Source organism: Chinchilla lanigera, unplaced genomic scaffold, assembly GCF_000276665.1.
Source record: "Chinchilla lanigera isolate Chin_1 unplaced genomic scaffold, ChiLan1.0 scaffold00038, whole genome shotgun sequence".
NCBI lineage: Eukaryota > Metazoa > Chordata > Mammalia > Rodentia > Chinchillidae > Chinchilla > Chinchilla lanigera.
The window spans coordinates 9,455,276-9,475,195 of NW_004955439.1; the positions used below are offsets into that span (position 1 = coordinate 9,455,276).

The 19,920-nt window shown below is 37.1% G+C and overlaps 1 protein-coding gene across 3 annotated transcripts in view; it reads left to right on the top strand.

Annotated features, from left to right (window-relative positions):
• Syne1 (spectrin repeat containing, nuclear envelope 1) overlaps positions 1 to 19,920 on the top strand; it is a gene marked incomplete in the record, with an annotated part of 442,886 nt that overhangs the window by 324,049 nt on the left and 98,917 nt on the right. For all 3 annotated transcript variants that reach the window (XM_013517312.1, XM_013517313.1, XM_013517314.1), the window contains 7 exon segments: positions 4,092 to 4,248; positions 6,259 to 6,390; positions 6,613 to 6,768; positions 7,353 to 7,562; positions 12,985 to 13,086; positions 17,127 to 17,246; positions 19,002 to 19,202. In XM_013517312.1, the coding sequence (XP_013372766.1) occupies positions 4,092 to 4,248; positions 6,259 to 6,390; positions 6,613 to 6,768; positions 7,353 to 7,562; positions 12,985 to 13,086; positions 17,127 to 17,246; positions 19,002 to 19,202 (1,078 nt within the window).

Consider the following 19,920-nt stretch of genomic DNA (forward strand, 5'->3'; position numbering starts at 1 on the left):
ATATTATTTATAACACTGAACAATTGAAAAGGCAGAAATGCTCAGTAGTATAAAAATCTGAAGAAAGGCTTTCTGTGTATATAATCTTAATAAAAATTACATGTAATTTATTGTACAATGTGTATATATAACTACATAAAAATGTGAAATAAACATATAGTGTGTGCATGGACAAGAATGAAAATGTAACATAGATAATCAGACTAACTTAGGAGAGGGCAAAGATGGAGGATTTTAAAGGAGTTTTTTACACTTTAATCAACGCTGACATAATGTTGCTAACCTGACATTAGTGCTGATCATATAGAAAGGGAGATTGTAGAATATGGTTTTCTTTTAAGACTATGGATATTAAATAGTCCCCTGGTTTTATTTTATTTTATTTTATTTTATTTTATTTTTTTGGTTTTTTGGTTTTTCTCCGGTACCGGGAACCGAACTCACGACCTTGCGCTTGCCAGGCAAGCGCTTTTGCCGCTGAGCTAAATCCCCAGCCCCAGTCCCCTGGTTTTATATAAAACATTCTACATAAACTTCAATGAATTACAAGTGGTACATATGCATATGAAAATATATATAGATTACATTTCAAGGACAGTATAGTGACATATAAATAGCAGGAAGACATCAAATAAAAAGCAAGAAATGGTAAAAATATTGACAAAGTTCATAGATAATCACTTTAAAAGAATATGACGATTATGACATGTGTAATCATTAATTGCATTTAAATAATCCTAAAACTGTAAAACTGGTTTTAAAAACATCTCAGAGTTTTAAGACATCTCTTTAGTCCACCACGCTTAGAAATGCTGATAAGGAGTAAATATGTAACCATAGTGACCCCAACGTGAGACACTATTGTTTCCACGTTGGCTGAGTTGAGCTTTGCCTTCACTTTGCATTTTCTGTTTCCAGTGCTCTAATATGTTTGCTTTGCCCTGAGAGCTGTCTGTACCTTTCTGCTCAACTCTGTTCTTACGAAGAACCCATCGCACATGGCCTCCCTATCCTACAGCCAAGCCTTGAAAAGGAACTGTTGGGAGCCTCTGCAGCGCCTTTGCCATCCATGATTTCTTTTTTCTTTCCTTACCCTGCACTTGTGGAAAGAACCCAGATGACAGCTATGAATAGCCTTTGTAAACATGAAATAGAAAATATTTGAAAAGGACATTTGCAATGCAATACCAGCTTTCTGGATAAGACTGGCTTTAAAAATGGCTTAAAATAAGTTTTTAAATTTTTTTTTGTATTGTTTTGCTTTATTTTTGTCTTTTTGAGACAGGGTTTTGCTATGCAGTTCAGGCTGGCCTTGAACTCACTGTGTAGCCAGGCTAGTCTTGAACTCAAAGCCATCCTCCTGCCTCAGCCTCCTGAGTGCTGGGATTATAGGTGTGTCCCACAATGCCTAGCCATAAGTCTTTAATTTTTATACAAGTTATAAAGTTTATACAAGATATAAAGTTTATACAAGTACAAAGAATACAAGAACTTTGTATAGACATTATATCTATCTCTTATATTTACCTTTCAATATAGTTGATTCCAGTTCACCCACTTTTTTCAAGCCTCTGGGTACCAAGCAAACAACCATGAATTAAGTATATGTAGAAGCCAAAAGAAAAATATATATCTTTTATAAAAATAGAATAGCATTGCTAGAGGGGAAATATATATATATATATTCAGCCTTTGACTTAGCTGAGTTCCTAAGATTATCAAATGTTAATTAGTTTAAATAAGAAAATCCCCATAAAAAAGAGTGTATTTGTTTCTGATATTTATAAATTTACACAAATTTACTTTGTATAGAATAATACCTGTAAGATAGATTGGGTTGATGGAGGACGCCTTCCAAGATTACTAAGAAAAACCAACTGGAAATTCATTAATATAAATAAGAAAGGAAAGAAGAAATTTTGCCAATTGGGAATGAAAGACTAATGAAAAACTTTACCTACTAATGTGAATTTGTTTAAAATTCTAATTTTAAACTAATTTGCTACTATTTTACATTAAAGCATCCATCTTAACACTTCCTTTCTTTTAGAATCAATTTTATGTAGACATAGTGAATTAAAGTGATACAGTACCATTCACCAGCACAAAGGAAAGTACAATAAAGAATTTTAAAACTTTTTACACTTTTTAGGCACTTTAAAACTTTTTTTAATTTAAAAGGATCTTAAAAAGGAAAGAAAAATACTGAGATTAATATAACAAATACTCATTTAGAAGTATTCTGTTTTGGCATTTTTTTCACTCAAAGTTGTTATTATTATTTTAAAGAGAATAAAAGACCAATAAAAATGATACAGAATTTCAGAACAAATGATAGGAAATTAATAATGGTTGTTATATTCCATTTTGTTATCTTCAAAGTAGTTGCTCAGATTACCAGATACAGACATGCAAAATTCATCAAACAGACATTAACTGTTCCTTTCCATAAACCAATAGAAATTAGTAGTATAATTATCTTAGCTATCTTGTGTATATATATATTTTTTTCCCTTCCTTCTTTCTTTCTTTTTTCCTTTCCTCAATCCTTATAGACATAGTTCTTCATTTTAATTGCTTGACAGTATTTTATCTTGTGAGCATAACAATTTCTTTCTCCTCCTTCCTGCCTTTCTTCCTTCTTTCCTTCCTTCCTTCCATCCCCCCTTCCTTCCTTCCTTCTTTCCTTCCTTTTGTTTCTCCTCTTACAAACATTGTTGAAAATAACCTTACATTATCTCTAACAGATGGGAGATATTCTGTAAGTTATACCCTGTAGTGGAATCCCAGCACCTTAGGCTTATTGAAATGTTAAGGCTTACTTAAAAGCCTCACAGAAGACAGTACTGTATTCATGTGTATTTTGGGAAGATTTGGCTTTGGGGTACTGTATAACATTAACCTGCCCATGAACTTGTCCTTTTTTTTCTCCCACTTGTGCTAAAGGCCCTATGTGAGTCAGCTTCCCACCACTATGACAAAATAACTGAGATAAATAGCCTCAAAGAAGGAAATGTTTACTTTGCTCATGCTTTCAGGGGTTTCAGTTCATCTAAACCTCTGACCCCATTGCTTTGGGCCTGTGCAGGGCAGAACATCCTGGCATGGGGCACATAGTGAAACAAAGCTGCTTAGGTTTTGGTGCTATGGTAACAAGCAAAGGAGGGGCGGGGTCCTGGTATCCCTTTCAAGGGCACCTCTTGGTGATCTCACTTAGTCCTGCCGGGAGCCACTTCTAAAGGTTCCAGCACTTCCTAGTAGCTCCACAGGCTAGTGCGTAAGCCTTCAAATCATGGCCTTGGGGGATATAACAAGCACTGTGTCAGAATACTAATATCTAATATGCCATTCAGATGACATGGTTCTAAGTAGGATCTCAAAATTCCTGACACAGTAAGATTCCTTGAAACCTGGGCTCCCTAGATCATTGTGGTTAACACTGTCATTGTTATTAGCCCCGTTTATGAAGGGGCAGTTATTAGCCAGGTAAGGCTAAAAGCATACGTATATGTTCTCTTTAATTCTCGCTGTTTTGTGAGATAGATACTATCTTTGTAAAACACTGAGGCTCAGAGAGGCAAACCAAATCCCTCAGTGCCACAAGTCTAATTTGTCCCTGGGAAAGCCAAGCTGTGTCTCAGGGATCACACTGCCGCTTCCTCCTGTGTTCTGTCCTCCCTGAGCATCTATTTCCTGCATGTCCCCGGACTCGTGCTGAAAACTCTGAGTAGACAAAGTCACATCTTCAGAGTCTTGAACTAATTTGTGAACTACTTGTCAAAGGAGAGTAGCCTATAATCACAGTCTACTTTCTGATTCTAAGTTTTCAATTATTTTTATTTAATACTGAGCTGTCATCAATATATTTTTTGAATATTCCTTCTGTTCATGGTTCATTTATAATATAGTAAGAATATACTTGTTTTATAGCCTCAAATTTTTTATTTTAATTAATATTTCTAAAGTGTAACCTAATGACTAAAACCTTGTTCCACTTTTGGAACAAGTGGGTCTAGTACGCATAGTAAGTTATCTATCTCGATGTCTTTTTTGTACATATTGTAAGCTTAGACTATTGGTTCTTTCAATAGAGAAACAGCTGATGTGTTATCCCGAGAGTTGGGACTAGAAGGAGAGAGATCGTCTGCTGAAGACCAGATGAGAGTGAAGTGGGAAACCCTCCATCAGGAATTTAGTACCAAGCAGAAACTACTGCAGAGTGCTCTGGAACAAGAACAGGAGCAAGTGGTATCAAACATTTTTGTTGTCATATATTAACTGAGAGATACACAGTTTATGCCAAGACAGTATAACTGCAGTAATCTGTAGTTTCTTGATCACTGCCATATTAAGACATAAATTATTCATCCTATACCCTTCTGAGAAAGCCCATGTCTCATACATCCTTATGTGAAAATTTTCAGTTCTAGCTAACATTTTTCCTCAAAGGTGATCAGTATCTGATTCATAAGAAGCATAAACCATTAAATTTTTAATTCTTATTTCAACATTGGAAATTATGGATACAAATCAAGGATATACACATGTACAGTAAAGGGAATTCCACAGATTTGGAGCTAAATTGTCAGGTCATCTTACTTTCCATTGCTACTTCCGGTATTTAATACTTTCAGGAGATCTTAATGAGAAACACATTGGGCCCTCTGAAAAGAAGGGAAACCAGTGGTCAGCTAATCTGGCTGCTGGCCCACTAGTAAGGCTGGCTCTTGGGATGGATGACTGTGGGGTGTTGAGTTCAGTTCCAGCAGCCATGCCAAGTCCAGGGGAGCTGAATGTGACAACAGAAGTTTCAGGTACATAATTTCCGTTAGTCCACTCTCAACAGCAGCGAGGGGACCAAGGGAAATCAGCAGAATCTGAAAGTTCAGGGGGCTGGTGAGAGAGCCAGGGTCCCAAGCAGGCCTTGGAGGCCGACCATGGCAGTGGCTCAGGGGATTCTGAACTAAAAGCCGATGCCCCTACCTGAGTCCAGCTGTGTCTACCTAGGCTCATTCCAGGGCAGTGGTTTTTCCATCAGGTAATTCTAAGGCCTCTAGTGTTGATCTGAGCAAGCTGCTCCTCTCACTTCTCTAGCGAGCTCTTCCTTAGCATTCGAGGGAGACTGAAACTGAAATGAAGGGGGTCAACACCTGTGTGACATCTGGGGGAGGGGCAGGAGCTGTCAGACAGGCACGGTAAAGGGACACAACTGGACAAGACCAGTTGAGAGGGGAGATGGCCAAAGGGCCCTCTTGACTCTCCAGAGCCATGTATTTCTATCCCAAAGCACACCAGTGCCAGGCCCTACCCCACCCCTCAGGCCAGTGAGTCTTCGGGAATGGTTTGAGCTCCTTCCTGGGGAATTTAAAGCACTCTATTCTTGGAAGCAGTTGCCTCAGAGTCGTGGTTCATCCTAACAAATGATGCCCTCTCTCTTTGGCACGGACGACCTACCTGCCTTTGTATTACTCCTTCCTTACCCTCCATATCAAACGTCCCTCACATGCATGGCCTGGAATTCTTGATTTCTGTGGCAGATATCCTGGACTTCATCGCCAGGTCGCCTTTGTGTACTTCCCCATTCCTTTGATTAGAAGACTTAGGTATAAGCCTGAGTCAGAGAATCACAGTCTTTTCTGTCTGTCCTAAGGCAGATAAACCCAGGACTTTTCTGACATTTGTGCTTACTTATTCCACATTTATTTATTATTCTCTATTTAGACAGGTACCCAACCCCAGGACTGCACCTGTTTTCCATCCAATTTATAGCATCTGCATCGTTTATCTCCTATCACAGACTTCACCCATTAACTGCCCTTGTCTTGGGGAGTTATTTGAGTTCAGACCATGCCCATGACTCATGGGCGTTTCTGATTATAAATGGAAAACATTAAATATCCTTCTTTATGCTCCCCCTCCTCTTCCTCTCCCCTTCTCTCCCCTCCCCCTCTCCTCCTCTCCCTCCCTTCCTCTCCCTAGGTAGTGCAAAGACTGAGAAGATAAGTTAGAAGGAAGGCTAGGATAAGATTTCAAGCATTTTCTCCCACAACTTTTTTTAAAATTAATCCGCAGAAACATTGCTGTTTCTGAATCTGGCCACCACGTTCAGAGATACCATGTGTTGTAGAAGTCATGTTTCTCCAGATGAGGTTTTCCTAAGGACATTTTTTGCAGTGTCCATCATGGTGTGCACTTCCAAATGAGGAAAGAGGTATACAGTACAAACACTCTTCAATAAACTGCCCCGTTTGTCTGCAGCTGTACAGTAGACCAAACCGGCTCCTGTCTGGTGTGCCACTGTACAAAGGCGAAGGACAGACACAGGATAAATCCGCAGTGACGTCATTGCTGGATGGACTGAACCAGGCCTTTGAGGAGGTTTCATCCCAGGTAGGTTGTAGGGCTGTGCTGTGCTTGGGACTGTCTTGGTTTGGATTTGTCTTGTCTTGTTTGTACTGGTTTTCATGACCTTTTGTGAAAGTTGAAACTTGACGTTAGCAATGACCCTTGAATAAAAGGCCCCTGTCCCTGCTGTCCCAGCCTAGTATTTTTTCATTCCTCAAAACACCATAATTTATTCTTTATCCCTTTGTGTGTATGTTTGTTTTCCAGGGTGCAGGAGCAAAGACTCAGAATGTACACTTGGAACAGAAGCTGTACGATGGAGTCTCGGCTACCTCCACTTGGTTGGACGATGTTGAAGAGCGGTTATTTGTTGCCACAGCACTTTTACCAGAAGAAACAGAAACGTGTCTCTTCAACCAAGAGGTAAGTTTGGCAGTTTCTGTCTCTGAGTGAAATTTCAAAGCACTCAAAGTTTTGATATTGGATACATAATTTTATATATAAAGAATATCAAGCATAAAACAGATCTAATAAGATATAAAGGTATATTTCTAGGTGCCATCTAGGTGGTACAGGATAAAATGAAATTACTTAAATATAAAAAGTTTTCAAAGTTATTTATGTTTTGCACTTTAATTTCTTGTATATGTAAGAGGAGGAAAAAATGAAGAACTCTGTACATAACTGTTGTACATCACAATTTTTCCATGTCTGAAACACAGATTTTAAAACAAGTACTCAATTTCTAAGCAGCACTTTACACAACTCATTTTTTATCATTGTATATTATTAATAGCTATTGATTTAAACTTCCTGAGAAAAATCTCTTCCAAACCAATTTCCTTAAAATGTGTAGGTGCATGTGAAAGAGGTTCAACCATCTTAATTGTGGTTGTTGCTAAGCAGTGAGATGTAATGGACTTTCTATGAGGAAATGATGGATGTGATTTGCATATTAATTCTTGGTTCTAAATATGGAAATGAAGTTTCTCTTTCATCCATCCTAGGCGCTTGCCAAAGACATTAAGGAAATGTCTGAAGAAATGGATAAGAACAAGAACTTGTTTTCCCAAACTTTCCCAGAGAATGGTGATAACCGAGATGTTATTGAAGATACTTTGGGGTGTCTTTTGGGCAGATTATCCTTGCTGGACTCAGTAGTAGATCAACGGTGTCATCAGATGAAAGAAAGACTTCAGGAAATACTCAGTTTCCAGGTAAATAAGACAATTTTAAAGGATTTTTGACCATTGTTGAGGTGCAGTCAATAATAATCAATAGGGCAACTAATTGAGGTGTGTTATAAACCTTGTCCACCCCAAATGTATAATGCAGGGAAGGGCACTGCAGAAAATCAAGCAGTTTGAACTAAAGGGTTAGAAAATGAAAAGTTTCCTGATTCTATAAATGGAAGGAAGAGAAAAACCACTCAGTCAAACTAAGGGTTGAATAAAACTTTAAATTCAACCAATAAAGTCAAATCTGTGGTTTATTATAAATGTAATTTCCAGTTATTAGTAGTGGAGTTTAAATTTATTACCACAGAACATTCAAGAAGTCCTAGAATGCACACAGAAAGTACCCCAGACTTCACTATCCAACAGTTTTTGAAGCTAGCTGTGCTATAATTTTTGTACCTGTGTTAAAATGTCTTACATTACCTTCTAATCCTAACTCCTCATACTTACTACATTTTAGCCCCATATTAGAATTCCCTTGTCACATGATACTTCTGTGCTTATGAAATTTTTCATCTGATTGTACACAGAAACAGATGCAAATGCTACTTATAAATTCTTTTAATGTTGATTTTTCTTTCATTCCTAATGAAAAGCCCTTTAGGAAATGCTTATGTTTAATTAAATCCTATTTTTAACAAACATGGGAGATTTACAAAATATACATACATGAATAATTCCCACTAAGAGTTTGATGTAATTTTTTTTTTTTTTTTTTTTTTTTTTTTTTTGGTTTTTTGGTCTTTTTGAGACAGGGTTACGTTATGCACTTCAGGGTGGCCTTCAACTCACTTTATAGCCGAGGCTGCCCTCAGATATACAGTGATCCTCCTGCCTCAGCCTCCTAAGTACTGGGATTACAGGCATGAGCCACCACACCTGGCTGTTTTTTGTTTTTTGTTTTTTTTTTTTTTTTGGATGTAAATTTTTGATTTGAAAAAAAACCTATGCAGTATCAAATAAATGATCCATTTAACATGTAATATTTGGAAGGAAAAATTACTACTAACTTTAGGTAGTCTACATACTTAAAACTATATAGTAAAATTCTGAGAACATTTCTATTTTATTTTTTATTCACAAAAAATTTTAGATGAATCATTGTCTTTAATCTTCACCAAATCCCTACCACTTAAGCATTGTTCTACCTTTGCAAAGTCAGCAGAAGATAAATGAAGAACATGATCTCTGAAGCTGTCACTCTAGATTAGCTTTAAATTCTGGCTTTGTCACTTACTGTTGTATAATCTCAGCTCCTTGCTTTCTCTGAAGCTGACTAACCTTCAAATGTACAATCACACCTATAGTAATTATCTGATGATAATTTTGTTATTATTGTTGTTGCTATAATTAAGAGCAGTATTAAAACAGAGAAGGGGTCTGAAACCGACAGCAGGACTAAATTACTTCACACATATTCATCCATTAAGAGCCAGAGCAGGATTTGATTCTAGGAGTTCTGTACTTTGTAGTATCAAAGTGATAGCAGAGCAGATGGAGACTAGATCTATTCAAGATAAATTGTGAAGGAAGAGAGAGTAGGAAAGCACTGATGCCCAAAAGACAGTGGGGCTTTTGAGATGTCCAGAGACTCTGAATTGGTACTATTGATTGGGAGAGGGGGTAATATTAAAGTACACACCAAAAGTCATAGCAGACATTTGAGTATGCCAGTCCGTGGCACAGAGGAATGGTCTACATGGCACATCCCCATGTGCATCTGTCAGCTTATGTAATACACAGTGAGGAAAGAAAATTTTCCTTGGAGTCAGAAAAGTAGATGTTCATAATTTTAAATATTTTGTTTTGAGTGCAAGATCTTTTTACATACATGTATACTCAAAATGTCTAAAATCATCAAGGCTTTTTTATAAATTATGAAAATTTATTTCTTTAACTTAAAATTCACCTTTTGTGATATAAAACACCAAATTATGAGAGTTCTAGTCTAATACCTGTGCAAGTGGTAGGTTAATGGTATAAATGTGCTTGTCCCTGAAAGATGTATTTTTCTTTTTTGAATTTCACTTACTATGTTAGGGTCTTTGGCACTTTTTATTTTTATTGTAGTTATAGCTAGTCAGCTAAAATATGAACTAAGAATACTACTTTGAAAATTCTTTTGTTGTGGGAGACTATAAGAGGAATATTTAATCATGAAATTCTTCCTAAATCATTTCTATTTTTCTTTTGCCAACCAGTTTCTACTTGTTTGGTGGCCAGCTCGTAAACAAATACTGACAATTCAGATGTTTGTGTTCCAATTCCACTGAAAGAGTTCCAGTAATATAATGAAAGATCAAGCCATAAAGTCTTTCATTTTACTTTGTACCAAGCACTTGGTTTGCTGTCAGTGCGTGGTAGTTATTTAGTAGTATGTCTTCGCTTTCTGTCTAATCCTAGTGTACTAGCTTTTGCCAGACCATTAACGTTATTCTGTGTCCAAAAGACTATCTGGAGGGATGCATGCATGTTATGTATGTTATATATGTGGAATCCTAATCAAGTCAGTTGTCAACTGTTCTGTATGTTTAGTCTCTTTACCCACAGACTTAATCCCAAATAAATGTGTGGACATGTAATTAAGGATGTTAAGTTATTTTTAAAAATGCAAAATGAATGAAAAAATTCTTTAATAAAAGTGAGGCAGTGTAACTAGTTTTAAATCATGGAACAATTTCTTGGGATCTATTCCTCAAATGGGTAGAATCCTCCCACTTTATGCCTTATCATAATTCTACTGCCTATAAGAAAACTGAATTGTGATGTCTATTGTGTCTTTATGTGAACATATATAGTTACCTTGACTAATTTTCTATATTACAAGTTTCTAAATAATTGTTTAAATCCTTTATATTTTTCTTTGGAAATAATCTCAGCCCTGCATACTATTGCTAGCACTTCTTCATGATTTTTATATAGTAATTTCAAATCAATCATTATTATCTTCTTTATTAGTCTTTCCCAATTATTAGTGTGGCTTCCAGAAATATGAACTCTTTTTTATTATCTTGAGTAGAATATAGTTAAGAGCAAAGACATTATTAAAAATATAAAGATCAGACACAGGAAATATACACATATGTTATGCCATTTATACTTATCTATGCTTTAGATTAACAGAACTAATGTTATGTCTATGTAGATAATGGAGACTTTTTGCTTTTGAATCTATTCAAATGAATACGAAACATCTTTTTTTCTTTTGGTACCAGGAATCGAACCCAGGACCTTAGGCTTGCCAGGAAGGTGCTTGTGCCACTGAGCTATATCCCCAGCCTGAAACATCTTATACTGTGCTTACAGATAAACATGTGACAATGCTAACAGCTCCTATGACCTAACCGTGGACATTCTTGACTAACATGGACATTAGTTTTCAGTGCTGTTGTAACAATCTCCTGCTCACCCACTAGGCTTGCAAATTGGTTTCAATTTTAGTGCCAATTATCGCTTTCAGTTCTTATGTTCAGCACTATATTTTCATTTCTACTCTTTTATTTTTTGTTTTTGTTTTTTATTATTGGAGATTGAACCTAAGGCCTTTGCACTGACCTATATCCCCATCCATTTACAAAAAAGGTTTTTTTGATACAAGGTCTAATTTGCCCAGCCTAGGTTTGAACCTATGATGCTTCAACCTCAGCCTCTCAGAGTGCTGGAATTATAAGCTTCAAATAATGTATTTTTGCTTTACACACAGCTTCAAGTAAGAAGTAATTTTTGCTTTGCACACAGCCTTGCCTTGCCTTGCCTTGCCTTGCCTTGCCTTTCCTTTCCTTTCCTTTCCTTTCCTTTCCTTTCCTTTCCTTTCCTTTCCTTTCCTTTCCTTTTCTTTCCTTTCCTTTCTTTTCCTTTCCATTCCTTTTCTTTCTTTTCCTTACCCTTCCTTTCCTTTCCTTTTTCTTCCTTTTCTTCCCTTCCTTTCCCTTCCCTTCCCTTCTCTTTTCTTTTCTTTTCTTTTTTTTTTTCTTGTCTTTTTGAGATGGGGTCTTTTGTCTCCCTCTTTCAGTAGCAGGGCTAGTATTTAGAGCTTTGTATGTGCTAGGCAACAACGCACTGAGACACATCCCAGACCCTCTGTGCATTCATTATTTTGCTTTTTAGCCTTACATTGCATTATCATGCTTCCACACATCCTTAAAGATGTTTGTTCTTCCTTGTGAGGTCATCCTGTTCCTTAAAAGATGCAAAGAATTTCTGAATCTCAGTGATGTGCACTTGTACATGATCAGCTCCTGGTAAAGAGAATACATGAGTTTAGCTTCAGTCTGTGAAGAGCCAGCCTTTCTCACATTTGTCTGGCTAAATAAGAAATAGAACTTAGTTGCTGGTACTTCTGGGGAAAATTTAGGTGTTATAATTTAATATTTTTTTGTTCATTACTCCCTTTAGAATTTAGTACCAAAATTCTGATAGCTGACTCGTTTTGTACAATTCTGGTAATTAGCTCCTTTTTGTACAATTTTGTACACTTCTGATAGCTAGCTCATTATTTAGGTGAATAATATATATAAACAAGACTTAGGTAACATTTTCTGTGTTTTCTCTTCATATGTTTTTAGTCTTAGTAGTTCATAATTGTTTTCTAATCTTCTTGATGGCTTTTATGAGTTTGTGCAAATTCTTTGAAGAGAGGAGAAGAAAGTGAGGCAAAGAGGAGAGGAAAGAGAAAAGGGGAATTGTGATGTTTTTAAGAAACGTAGTATTCCCCAAATCAGGACAATACCCATAGATTGTTTTCTTAGATACTTGTTAGTATGATACTTGTGCTGAAATGTTGGAATATGCCCCTTTATTTTAAACATAATAAGATTAGGGTAACCAGTATTGCTTGATGTTTGAACTCCCTTTGTATTATGTGAAAAATACTTTGTGTAATAAGTTCTTCAAAATTTGATTGTAGCACCTAGGTAAATTGTTGGTAGCTCTTTTTACCTTCCTCTAGAGAAGTATTGTTTCCCCTGAAAATTAAACTCCTACAGCTTTACAGTCAGCCCTCTAGAACTTTGGGTTCTACAACCACATTTTAATCAATCATAGATTGAAAACATTTGCGAAAAAATGCATGTGTACTGATCGTTATACTTTTCATATCATTATTCCCTGAACTATTCAACAGAACAACTATAAGCACAAGGTTTACATTGTACTAGGAATTATAAGTATCTAGAGATGATTTCATGTATATGAAAGGGTGCGCCTAGGATATACACAAATACTATGCCATTTTATATAAGGCACTTGAGCAGCCTTAGACTTTGTATTATTTGGAGTGTTGGAACTAGCTCCCACAGGTACTCAGAGATGATTTGTATCATTTCTAAGAACCTGTGTTATATTTACAACTATTTTGAATTTCCCATCAAATATTAAGGCTTCCTATTGCTTTCCTTCTTAGAATGACCTGAAGGTGCTGTTTACGTCACTGGCTGACAACAAATACATCATTCTGCAGAAACTGGCAAACGTGTTTGAACAGCCTGTAGCAGAACAGATAGAGGTATGTGCAGCTGCTTTTTCCTAGAAAAATAAATGCATAGCTTTCCCATTTATTATGAAATTGCAAATAGCAGATGAAAGACTAATGGCTTTACTGTAGCATCTTTGCTTGTTATATATTTTGATTTTGAATACTGTGTTGGAATAATATGCAGGTTGACATTGACTCTGTCACCTGTTTCTTCATGGAATTAGGAAATGTGTGCTAGGAAGTGTCAGTAACAGATACTACCCAGCAGTGATACAGGCATGATGCTCAGTGACAGCACAGAATGCCGAATTGTCCTTAGGAAAGTACAGGGGAAGCACTGTGAACACTCAGGAGCAGGCAGATTACCTCCAACAGGGTTAGCATCAGGAAAGACTAGAGAGGGAATCTGGACATACAGAGACCCAAGCAATGTATCAAAGAGGGAAGCAAGAACAAAGGCATGCATTTAGAAAAGTGTGAGCACTTACAGAAGATAGAGGTCATCCTATTTAGCTGAATTGAGCATGGATGAAAGTGAGTAAGAGCAAATATAATTAGGGTATGTTTGATGCAGCTTGTGGAGCCTGATGAATGTCAGAGAGCTTGGACTTCGTTATATAAACCAGGGACCTCTGAACCTTATTAATTACAAACTCCATTAGCTAAAAGTAAATATATCACAAATATATGTGATTTACTTATTGATGAATTATAAGCAGGCAGGTTGTTATCTCTTAAAGCATCTACACAAATGCAAACTGAGTGTGAATTATGTAGATCATCCTGCACACTTGTATCACCTTGGAAATTCCTAGTAGAGGAAACTCTGCGGGGAGGTTTGAGGGTGAGAAAGAGTGTCAGCTCCAGATCTTGCTTCCAGAAGGTTGACACAGCAGCTCCAGTGTCAGGGAATGGGAGATCCAGCACAGGCTGGCAATGGTTGCGTGCTGGGCGAGCCTGAGAATGTAAATGCAGTGGCAGTGAAAATAGGGAAGAAAAAAGAAATGGGGAGAATGGTACCCAGGATATCAGTTATAAAATTATGAAAAATATGTGTTTCAGTAGAATTTTTAATTTCTGTGGATATAAAGGGATCTATGGGCAAACTATAGATAATCATCTGAAAGAGAGATCTCTCCAAGTGTCTTTATCTATATCCATGTCTTTGTGTATGTCTATGTCTAGCTATATCTATACATCTATATCTATATCTATCTATATCATCTATATCTATATTGGAGCCAGACACAAAGTCACCTAAGTAGTCTGCAAAGTTACAGGAATGTCACATGTGAATGTGCATTCTTCTTGACCATAATTTTATCCACTTTTTCAGGAGATTTCTCATTTATCCCAATTAAAAAACATTTCTTTTATGTTCTGTCTTCCACATGAAACTTTTTTATATTTCTTTATAATACATATTGTTCCAAAAGATATTTCAACAGCTATTGTGATATCTTGTCTTGGATTTCTAAAGTGAAATATAGGAGATAGATATAGATATCGATATATGGTATAGTCCCCAAATCACAGTGAACCTTTTTTATTAATTTTTAACCAATACAACTAAATTAATGCCACGGAAAAACAGGTATCTTATTTCTCTGAATAACTGGAAAGCAATACTCAATGTGCTAATTCCATCTTTACTTTCCCTGGGTTGAGAAGACAGCAGTAGCAGAAGACATGAAGATGACGGTCCTCGGATGTGACTCCTTTGAGTAATGCTGTTCCTGCCTAGAACAGACCTGTTCTATCAGCCCAGTGCACACATGTCTTCTTGGAATTTCCCTCACCAGCATCCCAAGAATTTCCTTTACTTCTGCTTCTCTTGAGTACCGAGTCTCTTTCCTGACTGACTTGCTTTCTTGCTTTGCACTATACATGTATTTTTTAAGATCTTGCATATCTGAAAATAGTCATATCCTGTGTTCACACTTTATGGATTGCTTTGGCTCTTTGTAGAATTCTTGGTTTAAAATCAATTTATCTCAGAGTTTAGAGGTTTTTGTTCCATTGTGTTTTGGTTTCTAAAGTCTACTTGAGGAATTTAAAAACCATTCTAACTCCCATAAGTCCCTGGTGTCCTGAAATTTCGCAATCACATGCCTTGGGAAGGGTCTATTTTTACCCGCTGGGCTGGGAACTCAATGGGCTTTTTGGATTTGTCAGCTCTCGTCTTTCCATTCTGGAAAATTTTCTAATAATTTACTAATATTTTTCATTTCTCTATTTTTTCTGTAACCTTTCTGAAATACCTTTCAATCAAATGCTGAGTAATCTGCTAATCTTTTAATAAAGAGATCGTTCTATATCTTTTTGCTTTATTTTCTGGGAGACTTCTTTAATTGCAACTCCAAACTCTTCCACTGAGTTTTGCCTTTCTGCTTGCCTGTGATTAATTTTCCAAGCTCACTTTGGTTCTCCAAAGGATCTGGTTTTAGTAGTATACTGTTCTTTTTTCAATGGCTGCATTATCATCTGTCATCTGAGTGTGTTAATGGTTTTTTGGTTGAAATATGCTTTTTCCTGCACAATCTGTTTCCCTCCAAATTGCTTTTATTTATTGCCTTATATTAGTCTCTGTCTTTCATACTGGAAGATCTTCTTAGGTACATAGACATTATGTTAGCTATTTACCTTGAGATTAGAGAACAAGGCAGCTGAACGGGAACTTTATATAAAGCTGCAGCGTGGCAATTTTGAGATGCTGAAGGGTGGGATGTGGGAGCCATTTGTGCAAAAATCTTTGTGCCCTTTACTTAGGCATTTCTATGGGTCTTAAGTGACTTTCTATCTTCAGTCTAGACAATACAGGCAGGCCACAAATGTTTTTGAAATGGAAAAGACTTAGGGTCCTCATGAAGCATTCAATCACTTCATTCCCGTTTCCAGTCAAGCATTTGACTTCAGCCCACCTCTCTGTTTTACCTTCTCTGGAAAATAAACTTTCAGGCTTTCAGTGGGAAGGAAAGGGGCCGTGTGCAGAAAGGAACAGGAGCTGGGTACAGCAGCAGCTTTTCCCCAGCTTTCCCTCCCTAGCACCTAGACCCTTTACCCGGGGGTTCCCAAGGCACCTGTGGCTCTAAATTTGGCGGTACACATCCTCCAAAGAATTAGGATTCAGGTCTCTCAGATTCATAAGTTCGTTTCCATGGATTCTGAATTCAGCTTCCAGAATTTTGTTGGTATTATCTTCTCCCATGTTGCTTGTCCTTGTAAGATTTATGTAAGGAATAACACTCCCAAACATGCAAGCAAAATATTTGTTGTAGTTACAGAGAGGCTTCGGGAAAGAAAAAAACTTGGATGTTCTTTTCATCTTTCAAGGACAACAGAGATTGCACTTCATCCAAAAGCCAACTTAGCCTAGGATTTGCTGGCCTGGTTCCTCCCCTATCCAGACCTTCCATGGCCATGAATTGCATCCTTCTGAAATATAGCACTTAATTGTGTTGAGCCTTGCTTTGCTTTCCTTTAGCTTTCTGACCAGGCCGTGAGCACCTTGAAGTCCAGGATAAGATCTAATTCTGCTTCTATAGACCTCACGTGGGGAAAACAGGGCTCAGCAAGACAGCCACTTGAGTGTTCGTAGGTTGATTGACTGATTTTCCCTTTCCTGACCACTAGCAAGAATTCTCTGATTATGCTGTCCTGCGTCTCTGTTGCCCCACTAAAAGACACTCCCATCTGCATTTCAAGAAAGCAGGCACAGTCCCCTAGGGAATCTCAGGCGAATAAGCTTCTCTAACTATGTCCTGCATTTTCCTTCTTATCTATTCATGCCTATTACTAACTCTCATTTGTTTAAGGAAGCCATCCTTCTCCTCCCACCCTACCTCTCTCCTGCAGCCTTAGCTCTAAGATCCATACTATAATAAAGGAGGGCCTTCTTCTCTCGGTATAATATCTAACTATGGTTTTATGCTTTGTTCAAGTGACTTTTTTGTATTTTTTTTTTGAGAAAGAGAGGAGGAACAGACAAAAAAGACCCACAGCAGCCACATTCTCTGGCCGGGGCAGACGATTCCTAGGAGTTTTAATGAAATGTTGCAAATCTTACCTAGGCGATACAGCAGGCAGAAGAGGGACTAAAGGAGCTGGACGCAGGAATCACAGAATTAAAAAGACGCGGTGACAAGTTGCAGGTTGAGCAGCCTTCCCTGCAAGAACTCTCCAAGCTCCAGGTACAGATTCTAGCCAGTACCATTCTGCTTCGCGGGGGCATCCTAACTCAAAGTCAAGAAAAAATTATTTTCTGTATTTCCTTGGCTTTCTTTGTAAAAGTCAATGTCATATTCTTAGCTTTTCTTCCAAGTAACTCTTGGTAAATGTTCTCAACCTATTACCATATATGGTGCAATAAACTAAAATATATTCTCATGCTTCTAAGATGCACATTTTTTTCTGAAATTTATTATTATTCTGATGGTAAACCACTGTGACCAGTGCAGGGTCACAAGTTCCTAATGAAACAGCTCTTAGAAACAAGAGGGCGTTTCCATTTTAAGTCTCTTCATGCAGCATTTCACAATGGGACAAGTCCATAATCCCCACTTTACACTTTTTTACATCATTTTTAAAGCATATCGGCATCAGGTGTAAGAGTCAAACGTCATAGCTGTAAATAGGCATTAAAGTTGAACTTTTCCAGATTGGACCACTTTGGCCTGTCCAACCTCAGTATGATAAGTTAATCAGGCCCGTATGCCTCCAATAAATTTTGTTGGTGTGTCATCATCTCCTAAAATGTCTTTCCAGATTAAGTAGTTATTTACTCCACCACGTTTGGCAAACCATAGCCTTTTCAAGTCTTAAGTATTTTTGCTCACATCAGACTCCTCTGTTTCACTAGCTCTTTATTTGAGGAATAGTCCAAAATCTGATATAATTTAGCAGACACAAATATTAAGCATACTATATTCAACTACTCTAACATTAAATAAATGCTGAGAACATTAGCAAATGAGAGATGCATTTTCTGTGACATCTTCCTTAGTAACATGGACATTTTTTTTTTTTCACAATTTTAACCTCACATCTTACCATAGACCATGGGCATTTTGAAAGTATCTTCTTAACTCTACGTTGGCAAATGTACTTTATATGCTATTTCTAGGATATACTTCATATCATTTGGAATCCTAAAAGGTTAAGCTTATTTTTATAAGAATGGTTTTCCTTTAGATTCTTAAGTTTTTTCTTTTTTATTTACATTTTTATATTCAAATCAACCTAAATTGTATTTTGGATTTGACATGAGACAAGACTCATTTTACTTTTTCCCCAAATAATTGAGTTGTTTCCACATTATTTATTTAATATTTTACCTTTTGCTCCAATGACTCCATCCTTAAATTCTTATATAGAACTGTACCTCAGTTCAGGAATGCTTTTGTTTGCAAACAGTTTGGTTCGCAAACAAATGCATTTGACAAAATTTTGGTTTCATTTGTAAACTCTACATGAAGCGATGAACAGCTACCAGCATTCTTATATAAACACGAATGCAGCCATGTTTTCTAAAAGCATGAAACAAATTAAGTTCAGAAATCAAGGTACCACTGTCGTTCTTTCTCTTCAGTGTCTCTTCTGGGCTTTATTATTTCTCAAAAACAAAATGAAATTTAAAACAACAACAAAAAAAAAACACATAAGAACACTGAACAAGATTAATGAGAGAACCTGAACCACTGTGAAGCCACAGTCCTGTACATGACAGGTTGTAGGCATGGGAACAGAGGCCCAGAGCTTATCTTTCTTGAAAGAAGTTTGTAGAGTGAGTGTTCCAAGAAAGACAAGCAGAGGATCTGCCTGGAGAGAATCCCTGTAGGGCATACTACCAGGAGCTGTCGTGGTTGGGGTGGACCTGGCAGGTAGTGTGCTCTTGGAGAGGTGGGAGATTTTGAACTGAGAGTCAATGTAACGTCTCTGTTTCTTAGGACATGTATGATGAACTGATGATGACCATTGGCTCACGAAGGAGTGGGCTGAATCAAAACCTTGTACTTAAGAGTCAGTATGAAAGAGCTCTGCAAGATCTGGCGGACCTGCTGGAAACGGGACGCGAGAAGATGGCAGGAGATCAGAAAATCATTGTGTCTTCCAAAGAGGAGATTCAACAATTACTAGACAAACATAAGGTAAAAAAAAAAGAGAAAGGAGATGTAGTTGTGGAAGTACTCTCAAACCCTGATAGCTATCATCTTTGTTTGAATTTCTACTTGTGTAATTTACTCTTTAAAATGGCCAATAAATCTATAACCACTGGTGTTTAATAGCCCAGAATACACGTTTTTTAATTCTGTATGTTAAAATTTTATAATTCTATAGTATAGAATTTTATACTTCTATAAATTAAGAAAATATGTGTTTAGCTATAATTTTATAGATTTTTTGTTAGTATGAACCGGTTTTCCTCTTATGTAATCTGCAGTCAAGGGAAAACGCAAGGACTTTCTTTAGGATCCCAGCTTCCTCTTTAACCGATTTTTCTAGAGGTCCTTCATGGCCGTTTGTCTGTTTAGGCCGGGGTACTCTCTTTTCCTTCCCTTATCCTGGCCAGAACCAGTCCCTCTACTCAGGAATGCAGAGCTGCCCACTGGAATCTGGGATTCAGTTTATGTCTGCTGCATGTGTCATTTGGTTCTTCTGGCCCTTAAGCACATTGGTGTAAGCCACAGAGGTTTTCCTGAGGACACTGTGTCCTTTTACTACGTACGCAAATTTGGGTAGGCATGAAATCACTCCATCAGTGTATGCTGAAGCCAAGCTCAGGGTGGATACTATTTTTAATAAAGAAATACCTGCTTGACATGCACAAACACACACACACACACACACACACACACACACACACAC